General features: G+C 52.0%; 1 protein-coding gene across 7 annotated transcripts in view; it reads left to right on the top strand.

Moving 5' to 3' along the window:
• The window catches only part of SYMPK (symplekin), a 39,222-nt gene that overhangs the window by 10,842 nt on the left and 11,106 nt on the right, over window positions 1-17,274 (top strand). For 6 of the 7 annotated variants that reach the window (XM_036302889.1, XM_036302891.1, XM_036302893.1 and 3 more), the window contains 10 exons: window positions 357-606; window positions 2,362-2,532; window positions 3,746-3,985; window positions 7,683-7,837; window positions 9,921-10,071; window positions 11,943-12,147; window positions 13,465-13,615; window positions 14,662-14,897; window positions 16,076-16,157; window positions 16,370-16,483. In XM_036302889.1, coding sequence (XP_036158782.1) covers window positions 357-606; window positions 2,362-2,532; window positions 3,746-3,985; window positions 7,683-7,837; window positions 9,921-10,071; window positions 11,943-12,147; window positions 13,465-13,615; window positions 14,662-14,897; window positions 16,076-16,157; window positions 16,370-16,483 — 1,755 coding nt within the window. The remainder of the gene's footprint in view (window positions 1-356; window positions 607-2,361; window positions 2,533-3,745; window positions 3,986-7,682; window positions 7,838-9,920; window positions 10,072-11,942; window positions 12,148-13,464; window positions 13,616-14,661; window positions 14,898-16,075; window positions 16,158-16,369; window positions 16,484-17,274) is intronic. The other variant, XM_036302894.1, reaches the window with a different exon arrangement.

Below are 17,274 nucleotides of genomic sequence, written 5' to 3' on the forward strand. Positions count from 1 at the left end.
TTTGTTAATCGTCACCTGAGGATATTTTTTCCATTACTTTTCAGAGAGAGTGGATGGGAGGGAGAGATGGGGAGAGAGAGAAAATAACATCACTGTGAGAGAGACACATCAACTGGTTGCTTCCTGCACGCACCCTGACAGGGCAGGGAGCAAATCCGGGGTCTAGGTGGGTGCCCTTGACCCGGAATTGAACCACGACCCTTCAGTACGCAGACTGACTCTCTGACCACTGAGCCACACTGGCCAGGGCCAAATGACGTTTTCATCATCGTTCATGGATATCTGGCTGTGGGAGAGTCGGCGACTGATGTCTTGTCCCCCTTTCTGTCTGTGCATTCCTCCCTGGCCGCTCCCAGTGGATGGTGAAGTCACGGGTCATCAGCGAGCTCCAGGAGGCCTGCTGGGACATGATGTCTGCCATGGCTGGGGACATCATTGTGCTGTTGGACTCCGACAACGATGGTGTCCGTACCCACGCCATCAAGTTTGTGGAGGCCTTCATTGTCACCCTGTCGCCCCGCATGGCTGACTCGGAGATACCCCGACGCCACGAGCAGGACATCAGCCTGGACCGCGTGCCGCGGGACCACCCCTACATCCAATACAGTGAGCACCCCGTCCGCTGCGCCATCTCCCAGTCACTTCCTCTTCCTCCTCCTCCCTCTCTTCTTGGTTTTTAATTTCCGGAGACAGTATAATGCAGTGCTTCAGCGCCTGAACACTAAGTTCAAATCCCAGCTTCATCACTTACATACCACTTATTACACTCCTTGTGTGAACTTGGGCAAGTTCCCTCTCTCTGAACTTCATTTTCTCTGAGAAATGGAGGTGATGGTAAGACCCTTTACGGTTGGTAGTGAGGCTCCATGCAGATAAGAGCACTCAGTAAATGCTAGGTTTTCCTGTTGCAAATTATGAAAGTAGCACGCTGATACTACTAAAGTGTCAGGCAATAAATGTGGAGGGGCAAAAGGGAAAGTATCCCGCAGTCCTGCTTCCTAGAGGTAAGTACTGCTAAGAATGCTGTTTCCTTCCAGACGTTTTCCACGCAAAGACAGATACTTGCCTGTATGTATGCCTACGTTTGGCCGTCCCGGCCATTTCTACGTTTGATGACTTTTTTGTTTATAGAAAACAGGACATGCTTTAGATTTCCAGCTGAGAGATATTAGAGTGTAGTGGCTTGTGTTTGAATCTCTGCTCTATTGGGGAAGCGACCCATTCTGTTTCTTCATTGGCACTTGGGGGTCATTATATACGTTAGGGTGTGAGAAATTAACGTGGCTGGCATAGTGAGCATGCCTGCACTGCTGCTATTCTTCCGTGTTGTTTGACAGCCTTTTTAACTCAACAATATTAAGTTTTATCTTTCCCTATGAAAATCATGTTCACCCTGGCTGGTGTTGCTCAGTGGATAGAGCATCGGCCCACACACCAAAGGGAAATGGGTTCAATTCCGAGTCAAGGGCATGAACCTGGGTTGTGGGTTCGATCCCTAGCACCAGTCAGTGCACATGAGGGAGGCAACTAATCGATGTGTTTCTCTCACATCCATGTTCCCCTCTCTCTCTCTCTCTCTCTCTCTCTCTCTCTCTCCCTCTCTCCCTCCCTCCCTCCCTCCCTCCCTCCCTCCCTCTCCTCACTTCCACTTTCTAAAACTCAATGGAAAAAATATCCTCAGGTGAGGATAACAAAACAAAACAAAACAAAATCATGTTCAATTGCTACACCGTATTCCATAGCACTGTTACATCCCATTCAATTATTTATTACATTTTTATTGATTCAGGGAGGAAGGGAGAGGGAGAAAGAGAGATACAAACATCAATGATGAGAGAATCTTGATTGACTGCCTCCTGCACACCCCACACTGGGGATGGAGCCTGCAATCCGGACTTGTGCCCTGACTGGGAATCAAACCATGACCTCTGGTTCCTAGGGCCACGCTCAACCACTGAGCCATGCCAGCTGGGTTTATTCAATTTTTTATCCAGTGTTTTTGCAAAGAAAGATAACCACCAAAGTTATGAAGGGTTAACTTTTGGGGACTGGATCGAGGAGACGCTGAGTTCTGTGTGTACGAACACATATGTAAGTCCTCAACGTTTACCTCAACATAGTTCACCCAGTCAGATTCTGATGGTTGGATATTTAAAGTTATGTCATGTTTTGAGCAGTCTCGTCACTAGATCTTTATACTCATTAAGTCTCAAAAGACTCATCAGTACTAAATGTTGTGTTTTCCAGCCAGTCACAGCCATCCACGTACAGGGTCTCTTTTCCTGTTGACGCCATGGGCTGCTCTCTCCAGAGCCCTAGGAGAAGGCTCCTACTGACTGGTTCCCTTCTCTCCCTCATTAGACGTGCTGTGGGAGGAGGGGAAGGCAGCCTTGGAGCAGCTCCTCAAGTTCATGGTGCACCCCGCCATCTCCTCCATCAACCTGACCACAGCGCTGGGCTCCCTCGCCAGTATCGCCCGCCAGAGGCCCATATTCATGTCCGAGGTGATTCAGGCCTATGAAACCCTGCATGGTAGGTGGTCCCCCCGCTCCCCTCCCCACTACCTGGCCGTCGGCTCTTTCCTGAGGAAATGTGAGCGCTAGGTGGTGGACTCCTGAGAGCTTCGTCATTAATTTAGTGGGTGGTGGGCACAGAGAAGGGCTCTCTGGGTTACACAGGAACCTTTCTGTTGCGTGTGACAGAAGCCTGGTTCAATGCTGGTTTAATACTGAGGTGCATGTGGGTGAAATGACATGATGTCTATGAAATACCTTAAGATATTCCAGCCTCTCCGCCCTCTCCCCAAAAAGCAGGGAGGAGGATACATGTGTCAAAATAAGCAAAACGTGGTGGGTGCATGGCGATGCATTGCACGTTTTCTCTGCTTTTGTGCACATGTCAAAACTGGAGAGTTGAGTTGAGATGTGAGTGCGTCAGATCACGGCTCTGACTCCATCTGTCGGTTTCTTTTCTCCATGTTGGGGTCCTTCTGTGTCTCTTCCCTTGGGGAGCAAAGATGGCCCCCAGCAGCTCCAGGCTTCCCTTCTGTTCACTTGGCAACCCCAGGAAGAGAGTGTCTCCTTCCCAGTCATTCCAGCACCAGTCCATGACCTGATGTTCATTGTTTCTGATTGGCTGAGAAGCGATTACGAGCCTGTATCTGAACCAATCACAGTGGCTAAGGGGTTGCTGCGCTCTGACTGGCCCTGAGACTTTGCCCAGTTGGACTGAGAATGGAGCCAGGGTGGTTCCCTCAAAGGAGGATGGGCGTGTCGCTGGCCGAGGAACGGGGGAAGGACGCTGGGCAGGCAAAGCTACAGGCACCCTCCTCTGCTCTGGAGCAGGGGAGGCTCGCTCAGCAAGGTGACTGTTAGGCAGGCCACAGTCAGTCTCTGGCAGGGACCCACCAGGAGCTGTGGGAGCAGCGCGGCTGGGCCATTCGGGAGGGGAAGGTGATGGCTGTAGTCGTCCCCAGGGGAGGCATATTGGGGTTTCCAGTCCCGAGATGGAGGGAGATGGGATTCTGTGTGATAAAGGGAAGGGTACGTTTTCTCCTTGGCGTCAGGTTGTAACACTGATGAAAACCTCTCGGGGCTGAGCATAAGCTTGCAGAGAGGGAAGGCTACCCATTCCACTGGAGAGGGAAGAAACTTTTAGGAGATGCCTGCAAGCACTGCTGGGGCTCGGGAGTGAGACTGAGGCCCCCGAGCTCCGTCCACAGCAGGAACCTCCTGTTTCTCCTCAGCCAACCTGCCCCCCACGCTGGCCAAGTCTCAGGTGAGCAGCGTTCGCAAGAACCTCAAGTTGCACCTGCTGAGTGTGCTGAAGCACCCAGCCTCCCTCGAGTTCCAGGCCCAGATCACCACCCTGCTGGTGGACCTGGGCACCCCTCAGGCCGAGATCACCCGCAACATGCCCAGCAGCAAGGACGCCCGAAAGCGGCCGCGAGATGACTCGGACTCCTCGCTCAAGAAGATGAAGCTGGGTGAGCTGAGAGCCGCGCAGGGCCTGGCGGGGGGGTGACGGGCTGACCGTGTTTAAAGAGTTCCAGTGATTTCACTCAACTAATCTCCATTTTTATTAATATTACCAATCACATTGTATAAATGTGATGACATAATAAATGATTCCAAAATAGAGTTATTAAAGTTAGAGTATACTCTAAAGTAATTATGAATTACTTAAATTATACAGAAAGGAACAGAATAAAAATAGTCTCCCTCTTGCCCCTCTCCCCAGAAGTAACCACTCCCCAAGTATTACACTTAGCCTCATATGTGTAGAATTCTCCTTTCTTTTGTTTCGTTTAAGTGGGTTTTGTTTTTTAAGTAATTCTTAATGGTCACATTACTTACCAATAGTATCAATCATGGCAACTTCCTGACTCAAAAATTTTCTAAAAATCACTTATGTTTGTTTCTAGAACATGTATGAAAGGTGTAGGTGTGTGTGTGTGTTTGTTTTTGTTGTTGTTAGTCATTTAAAAAAATAAGGAATTAATTTTGATATAAGGAGTGAGGTAGGGATCTATTCCTCCCCCGCCCCCATTATTAAGCATACAAAACAGAGTGTTCTATATCTTAATTTACTGAGTAATCACCTTGGAGCTCTTTCTATATCTGCACATAGAAATCTTCTGCATCCTTTTAATGGTGGAGTAATCGTCTGGAGTGCATGTGCGTCATTTAAACTAGTCCCCCTGTTGATGGACATTTCATTTTTTAAAGTATAAAGACTTCTATAGTATAACAGTCTTGCAAACGTTTCCACAGGACAAATTCCTAGTAATGGGACTGGTGGGGCAAAGGCTTTGTGCATTTAAAGTTATATTTTGTGCACCAATTTTTTTTTTCTATTTCTTTTAACTGTTTATCTTGAAACAATTTTGAACTTGCAGACAAGTTATAAGAATAGCACCAGAACCTCCGTGTACCCTTCAGGAGGCCGATCCCCCATGGCATGTCACTGTCATGTTTATTCAGTCTCAGCCTTGCTCTGTTCACCTTGACACGGTGAAGAGTCCAGGACAGCTGTTGGTGGGATGCCCTGCCTTTGGGTCTGTCTGCTCGTGCCTCCTGAGTGCGTTATTCAGGTTCTGTGCCTTTAACAGGAACAGTGCAGAAGCGGTGCCCTGCCTGCGTGGCATCAGGCGGCACAAGGTGTCGGTCTGTCCCGTTTTGGTGTTGGAACTTGGGTCGCTTGGTTTCTCTGGTGTGAAAGGACCCCTTTCCCTTGTATATACGGGCTGAGGGAGACACTGTGTAAAGTACCTGTTTCTCTTCAGACTTTGACCCAGGGGTCTTAACATCCATTGATGATTGCCGTCTGCATCTGTTATTGTTATAATGGCTACGAAAAATTTCCCTTCTACATTTATTAGTTGGAATTCTACTATAAGGAAGAGTTTTCTTCTCCCCACTTTATTATCAGTGTGGATTTGCGGATTCTTATTTATTCTCTGGGTTATGATCCATTACTGTTGTCATTAATTCTGCTGCCCAAATTGCCTTTATTGAGCCTTCGAGCTGGCTGCTGTGTCCCTTTAATGTGCTCTATAAGTTTTGTTTTTAATTGATTTTAGAGAGAGGAAGCGAGAGGGAGAGAGAGAAACATCGATAGGTTGCCTCCTGCATGCACCTGGATCGGGGATCTGACCTGGAATTGAACCCACCACCTTTGGTCTACAGGATGACTCTCCAACCAGCTGAGCCACTCTGACCAGGGCCTGTACGGGTGTTTTTAGTGTTCTTTATTTTTGACGTAAGGTATTCTGGGTTCATCTTGTACTTTCCTTACCCTAGCCTTGGAATCACATTTCTCGAAGGAGCCCTGGTTTCTTTTAGATATGGAATAGGCCAAACCGGTTTGGCTCAGTGGATAGAGCGTCGGCCTGCGGACTGAAAGGTCCCAGGTTCAATTCCGGTCAAGGGCATGTACCTTGGTTGCGGGCACATCCCCAGTAGGGGGTGTGCAGGAGGCAGCTGGTCAATGTTTCTCTCTCATCGATGTTTCTAACTCTCTATCCCTCTCCCTTCCTCTCTGTAAAAAATCAATAAAATATATTTTAAAAAAATAATAATAAAAATAAAATAGATATGGAATAGTTTCAGAGATCAAATCTGGGGGAGGGAGGGATCAGATCTGTGCCCATTGCTGCCGGGTGCATTTAAATGCTTGATGCCCATTGCCAAACTGTTTTCCAAAAAAACTGCACTGGGGTTTACACCCACCACTCTTACCAGCCCTGGACATTCTGTGCAACCTCTGGGTATAAACCGTATCCTAGGTTTATTTGCTTTCTTACTTCAGTTGGAGTCAGGCTACACATTGTTTTACATTTATTATCCATTTGCATTTCTATGAAGTGCCCATTATTAAGTTGTTGAACCTTTTGTAATTAAGTTACATGTGCCTTTGGTTAATGCAACATTACAAATTACTTAAATCATCACCCTGTCGAACATTCCAGTTCTTCCATTTTTATAAAGACAACTTCAAGGAACGTGACTGTTCGTGAACGCTTTTTTCTAAGGTTCACATGATCGGTGTTTCTCCGTGAGCTAGAGCCACTGGGCTTGTGTTCAACCAGCCTGTTCCTACTGATGGAGACTGTTTCACCTCTCTGTGCTGTCCGTGCCGTGAACTCTGTACATTTCACCTTGAAAATGGATAGACGTTTTCAGAGTAGATATCTAGAAGCGGAATTGGCTCTGTCGAAGAGATGTGCACATTTAAAATCTTGACCTGCTAACAAATTGCCGTTCGAAAAGCTGAACCAGTTTACATTTCCACAGTCCACACCCCTGCTAACAACTGTCATACCAACCGTTTCTTTTTTAAATATATGTTTTTTATTTCACAGATGAAGGGAGAGGGAGAGAGAGATAGAAACATCAATGATGACAGAGAATCTTTGATTGGCTGCCTCCTCCTACATGCCCCCTACTGGGGGATCGAACCCACAGCCTGGCATGTGCTCTGACTGGGAATCAAACCTGCAATCCCTTGGTGCATGGGACAGTGCTCAAGCAACTGAGCAGCCCAGGCTGAGCAACCTTTTTTTTTTTTTTTAAATATATTTTATTGATTTTTTACAGAGAGGAAGGGAGAGAGATAGAGAGTTAGAAACATCGATCAGCTGCCTCCTGCACATCTCCCACTGGGGATATGCCCGCAGCCCAGGTACATGCCCCTGACCGGAATCGAACCGGGACCCTTCAGTCCGCAGGCCGACGCTCTATCCACAGAGCCAAACCGGTTTCGGCGGCTGAGCAACCTTTTTTTTTTTTTTTTGTCCATCACAGAGGCAAAAGTGCCCTTACTGGGTGGTTTTTACATTTCCCTGAACCTGGCGAAGGTGAGCACTATTTCAAAGATAGAGGTTTTTAAACAGTAAAGCTCTGGAAATGATTAGTTAACCAGTTTTTATCTTCTTGGAGCTTAGTGTGATCAGCTGGGCTGGGCTGACTTGTTCCCGTTTCCCGGATGAGAACTGAGGCCTGGAGAGAAGCAGTTAGTTCCCAGGGTCACATGGCCCTTTGATGGCAGAGCCAGGCCTGCAGCCCAGTCTTCGTCCACTGCACTGCTGTCCGCTGAGGCTGCCCCGAGGCAGGGGCCCCGGGCTCCCGGGGAGGAGGGAGGACCCGCTGCCTCTCTAGAGCATCTTGTCTCCTCTCTCCCAGAGCCCAACCTGGGGGAGGACGACGAGGACAAGGATCTGGAACCAGGCCCATCGGGGACCTCGAAGGTCTCAGCCCAGATCTCGGGCCAATCAGACACAGACATCACAGCCGAATTCCTGCAGCCTCTGCTGACACCCGACAATGTGGCCAACCTGGTGAGGAAGGGTGGGGGCCGCTCCCCACAGGGCGGGGAGGAAGGGCCTGTAGTCCTTTTCCTGCCTCCACTCCACACTGTCACCTCTGCAGGTGGCATCAGTCCTGAAACACCCCCTGTTCTCAGTGGGGAGGGTGTGGGCCAGGGGGCCCTCGGACCTCTTCTCTGACCTTTACTCCTTCAGGGGTCACTGGTCACCACCCGCTGCAGTCTCGCTCTTTTTTTTAAATATGTTTCTTTATTGATTTCAGAGAGGAAGAAAGAAGGAGAGAGAGATAGAAATATCAATGATGAGGGAGAATCATTGATCGGCTGCCTCCAGTATGCCCCCTCCTGAGGATCGAGCCCACAACCCGGGCATGTGCCCTTGGCTGGAATCAAACCTGGGACCTTTCAGTCCACAGGCTGATGCTCTATCCATTGAGCCAAACTGGCTAGGGCCCTACAGTCTCTCTTTAGGTGGTCTGAGTTCCCATCCAAACCCACTCACTCTCACTCTCACCCAGGGGCAGGGGTGTATTAACGAGAGAGTTCACCCCATGACTTGTGTGCTAAGTGGTGTGAGATCAGCATTGGGGAGCAGGATGGCCAGCATTTTCCTCAGATTCCCCAAGTGACCCTGCTCCACAGAAAGAACAGCTGGATTGAGCTGATTGGGGGCTGGGGGGAGTGAGTCTCACACCTGTCGTCGGGCTGTCGCAGCACCCAGACCTCTCTGTTGGGTGCTCGTGGAAGAGTGCGTCTTCCCACGCTGGTCAGTGGTCACCCTCAGCCTCCCCTTCTCTCTGCCTGGAGACCCCACGGGTTAGTTGTTGGTGAAAGGGGTGGAACTTCTGTCATGATAGCGGCGAGAAGGACTTTGCTCTCTGGTGAGCTGCAGGCCTCGGTATGCAGCTATCTCCTGCATCTTTCTCGGATGTTCCACAGGCATCTCAGACTCAACATGTCAAGATAAGCTTATGACATTTCTCTCCACAGGCCGGGGCCCCTCCTGACCTGGCACACCAGCCTCCTAGTTGCTAAGCCAGAAACCTGGGAGTTAAGCTCTTTGCCTTCCCCCCATCCTGCCCCTCTTCTCCATCCCCAGACCCCGCCTGGTCCAGGCCCCACCCTTTCACCCGGAGCACCACCCGCCTACTCCTGGCTGGCACGTTTTTCTAACATACAAGTCGTGACACTTCCCTGTTCAGATCCCTGCCATGGCCCTCTGTTTCCTTGTAGATAAACTTAAATTCAACTTGCCTCAGTCCCTGTCTGATTTCGCTTCCATTAACTCGTACCTTGTCAATCCTTATTCTACTGGGAAATTGTCCTTTTCAGATAATTGGCAGGAGGTTGTTTATAGGATTCTTACGCTTTTACAATACCTGCTGTGGTAATGTGCCCTTCTGTGTCCGTACTCTTTTTTCCTTCCTTCCTTCCTTCCTTCCTTCCTTCCTTCCTTCCTTCCTTCCTTCCTTCCTTCCTTCCTTCCTTTCTACTTTCTTTGAATGTTTTTTCCCACAGTTTTCAGTTAAATGCTAGGTTATTAGTTTTCTGCCTTCTTTTCCAATATAAGCACTTAAATATGTGCTTAAACTTCCAAGTTTAAACTTAGTTTGAAATTATTTTTGTTTTAATTTCCTGACAGGCATGGATATGCTTTCTTAGGATACTGATTTTTTTTTTTTTAAGCGAATTTCTGGTCCATGTTCTATTTCTTACTGAACCTCCTTCCCCTCTTCGGGCAGGGCAGCGGCTCTGTGCCTCTGTGCCTCCACCCATGCTGCTCTTGTACCTGGAATACATACCCCTCCCACAGCAAGACTTCGCCCTTTGCCGGCCGGATTCTCATCCTCCTCTCAGTTCTCAGCCCGGGTGCCAGTTCCTCGGGGACCCAGAGCTGTCCCTGGCCCTTCTTCCCCCGTCACACACCACGCTGCATCATTACTCGTGGCCCCTCTGACCGCCCCAGGGGTCTGAGCTCCATGAGAGTAGGCCCAGGTCTGTCATGGTCACTGCCACTTCCCCAGTGGCCTGGGCATGGAGCCAGCGCTTATCCAGTCAATGAGTAAGGAAAGGCTGCTCTTCCTGGCTGTCCACAGGTCCTCATCAGCATGGTGTACCTGCCTGAGGTCATGCCTGCCTCCTTTCAAGCCATCTACACCCCAGTGGAGTCGGCAGGCACCGAAGCGCAGATCAAGCACCTGGCTCGGCTCATGGCCACACAGATGACGGCCGCAGGACTGGGGCCAGGTGAGTGTCACACGGAGCCGATTCAGACCAGGGACTGGCCCTGTGCCTGCTGGTTTCTCCTACTGGAAGGGCCCTTCCTCGTGGTGGAACAGATGAAAATCACGTGAGCTTTTAGGTGTTAATAATTACAGATCCACAGGGGGCAGCCGGTCAGTGATTCTCAACATTGAAGTTTCTATCTCTCTCCCTTCCTCTTTGAAATCAATAAAAATATATTTTAAATAATAATGAATAGCTACAGATCCTGTAGATCTATTAGTGCTCAGTATTTTAGACCCTGAACTTTGAAATCCGACAGACAGGTTTGGTGTCTACGTTGAATCAGGCTGTCTCAGTCACTCATGGCTGTGTGGCTTGGGCTAAGTTTCTTAACCTCTCTGAGCCTTGGGTGTTTTTTTGTTTTGTTTTTTTAATATATTTTATTGATTTCGGAGAGGGAGGGAGAGATAGAAACATCAATGATGAGAGAGAATCATTGATCGACTGCCTCCTTGCACGCCCCCTACTGGGGATTGAGTCCGCAACCCAGGCATGTGCCCTTGACTGGACTTGAACCTGGGACCCTTCAGTCCACAGGCTGATGTTCTATCCACTGAGCCAAACCGGCTAGGGTGAAACACAGAACTCTCACTAGTAAGTGTACACATAACTGTTAAGTGTGAATTTTTGCAAAGTGAGCACACCAGTGTAAGTACCACCCAGACGAGGATGCAGTGGGAAGAGAGACATTTCTGCTCTAAAAAGTTCCTTCTGGTCACCACCCCCACACCCTCCCTCCACAGTGCTCACTGTCGTGATTTCTGTCCCCGAGATTAGTCTTCTCTGGTCTTGAACTTCATATAAACGGGTCGTGGAAAGTCTGACCTCGTTTGCTCAGCAGAAGCTCTTGAGGTTCATCCGTGTTGTCGTGTGAACTGTAGTTGACATGTTCTCGCTCATATCACTCCCTCCGGTGCAGTCACCGTTGGTTTACCCCCGTCCCACTGGCGTACCTGTGGGCTCTTTCCGATGTTGGGCCGTGTGAGTAAAGCTGCCGTGAACATTGTGTGTACATGTTTTTTTTGTTTGTTTGTTTTTTTTAATATATTTTATTGATTTTTCACAGAGAGGAAGGGAGAGAGATAGAAAGAAACATCAATGAGAGAGAAACATCGATGAGAGAGAAACATCGATCAGCTGCCTCCTGCACATCTCCCACTGGGGATGTGCCCGCAACCCAGGTACATGCCCTTGACCGGAATCGAACCTGGGACCTTTCAGTCCGCAGGCCGACGCTCTATCCCAGCCGTGGGCAAACTACAGCCCGCAGGCCGGACCCGGCCCATTTGAAATGAATAAAACTAAAAAAAAAAAAAAAAAAGACCGTACCCTTTTATGTAATGATGTTTACTTTGAATTTATATTAGTTCACACAAACACTCCATCCATGCTTTTGTTCCGGCCCTCCGGTCCAGTTTAAGAACCCATTGTGGCCCTCGAGTCAAAAAGTTTGCCCACCCCTGCTCTATCCACTGAGCCAAACCGGTTTCGGCGATGTGTACATGTTTTGATGCACACGTGCCCTCGTGTATCTTGAGTATATAATGGCGTTGTTGGGTCATGTGTCAGGGTGTGTTGGTTGCCATTAAATGTTCATCCGCTTCCCGAAGTGGCCGTCCATTAGCCCCTCCAGCAGCGAGTGGCATTTCTAGTCGGAGCCTCCGTTGTTGTATTGCCAAGTGATACAAAGCCTGCTTGTTCCAGGCATGCGTTTTGCAAGTTTAAATGAGTTTTGTGTGTCTGAGCCTCGAATAGATCCTGGTACACGGGAGGTTCTTGCGTGGGAGCAGGTGGGTCTAACGGGCCCGGGACCTGTTTGCGCCTCCTCTCAGGTGTGGAGCAGACCAAGCAGTGCAAGGAGGAGCCCAAGGAGGAGAAGGTGGTGAAGCCTGAGAGTGTCCTGATCAAGCGACGCCTGTCAGCCCAGGGCCAGGCCATCTCGGTGGTGGGCTCCCTGGGCTCCATGGCCACTCTGGAGGAGGAGGCGCCCCAGGCCAAGAGAAGGCCAGAGCCCATCATCCCTGTCACGCAGCCCCGGTGAGTCCCCTGCAGGTGCTGGTATAAGACTCGGGGGCCTGCGTGTGTGCGTGTGCGTGTGTGTGTGTGACAAAGATAAACAGAGACAGGGTCTTTCTTTTTTTCTTTTTATTGACTTCAGAGAGGAAGGGAGAGGGAGAGAGAATCAGAAACATCAGTGATGAGAATCATTGACCGGCTGCCTCCTGCATGACCCACACTGGGGATCGAGCCCACAGCCTGGAATGTGCCCTTGACCAGAATGGAACCTGGGACCCTTCAGTCCACAAGCTGATGCTCTATCCACTGAGCCAAACCAGTAGGGCTGATTTTTTTTTTTTTAGAGAGTAGAAGGGAGGATTAGTTGCCTCCTATACCCACCCAACCAGAACTGAAGTTCGAGCCAGCAACCCACTCTGTGCCCTTGACCGGAAATCGAACCCACCACCCTTTGGTGCCTGGGTTGACGCTCTAACCCAGCTGTGGGCAAACTACGGCCCGCGGGCCAGATCCAGCCCGTTTGAAATGGATAAAACTAAAAAAAAAAAAAGACCGTACCCTTTTATGTAATGATGTTTACTTTGAATTTATATTAGTTCACACAAACACTGCATCCATGCTTTTGTTTCGGCCCTCCAGTCCAGTTTAAGAACCCATTGTGGCCCTCGAGTCAAAAAGTTTGCCCACCCCCTGCTCTAACCACTTGACACACTGACCAGGGCCTTAGTAGTTTGTGGGATTTTTCTGCATAAAAACATCCTCTTATATGTAAAATTGGGATATTATCGATCTCTAAGGATCAAGAGAGAATTAAATTGAGTTCACAGTCATGGTTAGATTATTAACTTAGGGTTGAGAGTGATCATGGTTCCTAACATGTCGTAAGTGCTGCTGGTTGTGACCATCGCTGTCCCCATTATTACCTCCCTCACGGACCCAAGATCCACCGGTCCCTGCCCAGTGTCCAGTCAGCGGGGCTGCCTGGTCTACTGCCCCTCCAGGCTGTGTTCCCCTCTCGGTCTCCACTTGAAGGCCTTTGCACTTCCTGTTCTCTCTGCCTAGAATTTGTGCGAATCGTCCCCTCTCTTCATTCAGATCTCCGCTCCCTCATTGCCTCCTCATGGCCGTTCTCCTGCGACACCCTTTACACAAACGAGAACATTCTCCTCCTCCTCCTCCTCCTCCTCCTCGTTACCCCGTGCTCCCTCCGCCGCGCCTCAGGGTCACAGGGGCGTCAGGCAGGCAGTGTGCGGTGTCTGCGTGGCCTGGAGACACGGCTGGGCCCGAGCTCCGGAAAGGAGGTTCTGAGTCTCTGTCCCTGTCGTCTCTCCCACGTAGGCTGGCGGGGGCCGGGGGCCGCAAGAAGATCTTCCGTCTGAGCGATGTCCTGAAGCCCCTGACCGACGCCCAGGTCGAGGCCATGAAGCTGGGCGCCGTGAAGCGGATCCTGCGGGCTGAGAAGGCTGTGGCCTGCAGCGGGGCGGCCCAGGTGCGCCCGGCCCCCCAAGTCCATCTTTCCAGTCCCTGTCCCTGGAGCCCACCTCACGGCAGAGAGACGCCCCTCCCTGGCTCATTCCCGGCTCGGCCGCTCGCCAGCCGACCACCTCTCCAAGCCGCCTGCCCTCCACATCCACGCGGGTGGTGGGGGAAGGAGTGCGCGGACCGCACGTGCTCTCAGCACAGGGCTGGCTGCGAGGAGGAGCCCCACACGGAGGCTGCCATTGTGTTCTCTGTGCTTAACACTATTTTTATTCTTTTCTTTTTTTTTTTTTAGTATTTATTGCTTTCAGAGAGGAAGGGAAAGGGAGAGAGAGAGAAACATCAATGATGAGAGAGAATCATTGATCGGCTGCCTCCTGCACGTCCCCTACTGGGGATCGAGCCCGCAACCCGGGCATGTGCCCTTAACCGGAACCGAACCTGCAACCTTCTGGTGTACAGGACAATGCTCCAACCAGGTGAGCCACCTGGCCAGGCAGGTTGTTTCATTAACCAAGTAGAATATCAGCGCTCTGTTAGAAAAGGCCTCCGGCCCTGGCGGGTGTGGCTCGGTCGGCTGAGCGTCCTCCGGGCACCAACAGGTCTCCGTTCAATTCCTGGTTGGGAGACATGCCCGGGTGTCAGGTTCAATCGCCAGTCGGGTTGTAGAAGGTATGCAAACCATTGGTGTTTCTCTTTTCCTGTCCCTCTCTCTCTAAAATCAATAAAAGTATATTTTTTAAAAAAGGAAAGAAATTTTTAAAGAGCTCCAGGCTATAGAGGTATCTGCACCCCATCCCTCTCCCGAGGCAAATTCTGGAATCCTTCAAGATCTTTTTCGGTGTATTTAAGTGCATGGGTCCTGCCCTTAGAAACTCATTTTATTCTATAATGTTTGATTTTCTTCTCCTTTTCATTTGTTTCCCCCAAAATGGGACCTGCTGGGCATAAGGCTCTTCACCGGGCCTTCCTCACTTAACCTTGGGTCTGCACTGGGCGCGCTGAGCCTGGGCGGGGGCTGCCCACTGCCTGCCGACGCGCTCGCTCTCCTGCCAGGTGCGCATAAAGATCCTGGCCAGCCTCGTGACGCAGTTCGACGCGGGCCTGAAGGCTGAGGTCCTGTCCTTCATCCTGGAGGACGTCCGGGCCCGCCTGGACCTGGCCTTCGCCTGGCTCTACCAGGAGTACAACGCCTACCTCGCCGCCGGCACCTCGGGCTCCCTGGACAAGTACGAGGACTGCCTCATCCGCCTGCTCTCCGGCCTGCAGGAGAAGCCAGACCAGAAGGACGGGTGAGGGGCGGCCCTGCACCCTCCTGTCCCCAAGCACCCCCTCCTGCGTCCCGGCTTTCCTCTCCAGTTCCTGGCCACCTCACTCTCCCTGCCACCCAGCCAGCCCCACGTGTGCCCGTCCTTCTCCCTCCTCTCCCACGGGCTGGAGGCCCAGAGAAGGGCGCTGGGCGTGGGCGCTGGTCACACCCGCGGGGGCGTGATCTCCAGCTCTGCTGTTTGCGCCTGACGGAGCCTGTCACTCACCCTTCGGGCCTCCTTTTCCCACCTGTAAATAGCAGTGCCGGCCCATCTCTCCCCGGGACCGGTTCTGTGCCTCCCTCTGTGTTCTCAGCCTCCAGCTTATGTATCCATTCTCCACCCAGCAGCCAGGGGACACGGTGTAATGCAAATCCTGTCTTGTTGCTTGCCCACTAACACCCTTCCCTGGCTCTCCAGTGCTCTCGGCATGAATTGCAGGCGCCTCCCCATGCCCTGGGGCCTTGTGGGATCCAGTCCCGACCTACCTCTTCAGGCTCTTTTTCTTGCCCCTCTGCCACCCCCAAACTTTCACCACACTGGCCTGTCATCTATTTCTTTTTTTAAATATATTTTATTGATTTTTTACAGAGAGGAAGGGAGAGAGATAGAGAGTTAGAAACATCGATCAGCCGCCTCCTGCACATCTCCCACTGGGGATGTGCCCGCAACCCAGGTACATGCCCTTAACCGGAATCGAACCTGGGACCCTTCAGTCCGCAGGCCGACGCTCTATCCACTGAGCCAAACCGGTCAGGGCATATTTCTTGAACATGCCAAGTTCAGGGCTTGGTACTTCCTGTTCTCTCTACCTGAAATGCCCTCCCCACACCACGTGGCTGGCTCCTTCTCACCCACCAGCGTTGACTCCGTTGTTATCTCTTTTGTGGCCTCTACGGCTAAAATAGCAAACTCCCCCCCCCTTCCCCTGCTGCTGCTGTATTACATGAGCAGAGCTAGGAGCCCCGTTGACAAAGGGGAGAAACTGAGTTTCAGGGCGGTGAGTCTCCTCCCAGGTCACCCAGCCGGCAGCATTTGAACCCTCTTGTTGCCCTCAGAGCTCTGTGTGGCTGCGTGCGCCGCGGCCTCTGAGCTCTGTGGTTCACAGAACGGGGGGGCCAGGCGGCCTCTCTGCAGCCGCTCCCTGTCCCTCCCTCCGGCAGGATCTTCACCAAGGTTGTGCTGGAGGCGCCGCTGATCACGGAGAGTGCCCTGGAGGTGATTCGCAAGTACTGCGAGGATGAGGTAGGCAGGGCCGCAGACTCCCTCTGTCCCCAGCTTCGCGGAGGGGCCGGAGCCCTGCGCACGGCAGCCTGTGGCGGGGACAGGGCCCTGCGTGGGGCACCCAGCCGAGACGGTGTGGAAGGGGTGTGAGGGCAGGTCCAGCTCTGAGCAAGGCAGGAGAGCCCCCCGAGGCTCCTGCAAGCGGCTTGAGCCCGGCCCCTCCCTCTTGCCAGAGTCGCACCTACCTGGGCATGTCCACCCTCCGAGACCTGATCTTCAAGCGCCCGTCCCGTCAGTTCCAGTACCTGCACGTCCTGCTGGACCTCAGCTCCCATGAGAAGGACAAGGTGATTCTCCACCGTCCCGGGCCCTTCCCGTCCTGAGGGCCCAGCCTGCTCCCACCACAGGCCCCTGGGCGGCGCCCTTCTCGCAGCAGTTCCTGGGTGGGGGTGTTTCCACGTATGATGTCATGAGGCTGTTAGGATGCACTCACATGTACACTCACCCTCCCAGGACGGGCAGGTCCGTTCCTGCCCCTCTTAAAGCCCAGCGCTGTGCTGGGACCTGGGGCGCTGACCAGGAGAGGAGCCGTGTGACCTGTCAGCGGGCGGGACACTGTGGGTGGCTGGGAGCCCTGACCATCTGCTGGAGGATGGGCAGGGAGAGGTCAGGAAGGCTTCTGGGGAAGGAGGCGTGGGAGCCGTGTGCTCTGGGCAGAGGGAACGTGTGTGCATGAGCTGAGAGGGCCCTGGACCCATCCCTGCTGCAGCCTCACGCCAGCCCCTTTCCTGGTGTCCCGTGGCCATTCGCTCAGCAGACCCTCCGTGTACTCCGGCTCGGCCTGTGGTGGTGTCTGTGCTCATGGCTCCCAGCGGGGGAGGTCTGAGTGACCCAGGACATGGCCAGTGGCAGGCATTCCAAACAGTGGGGACCTCTGCCAACTCCCACAGCCAGGGAGACGCTGTCCCCTTTGAGGAACTGAGGAAAGCTCATTCTGGTTTGGTAGCAAGCAAGGCAGGTGACACGGGGTGCGGTGAGCAGGTAGGCGGCGAGGCGAGGCGGGACCCGGAGTGAGTTCACAGCCGGGGGCGCAGGTAACTCGCTGGGCCTGGCCTTTCTCGAGCGTGGGCCCGCTCAC

This window comes from Myotis myotis, unplaced genomic scaffold, assembly GCF_014108235.1.
Source record: "Myotis myotis isolate mMyoMyo1 unplaced genomic scaffold, mMyoMyo1.p scaffold_m19_p_34, whole genome shotgun sequence".
NCBI classification, from domain to species: Eukaryota; Metazoa; Chordata; class Mammalia; order Chiroptera; family Vespertilionidae; genus Myotis; species Myotis myotis.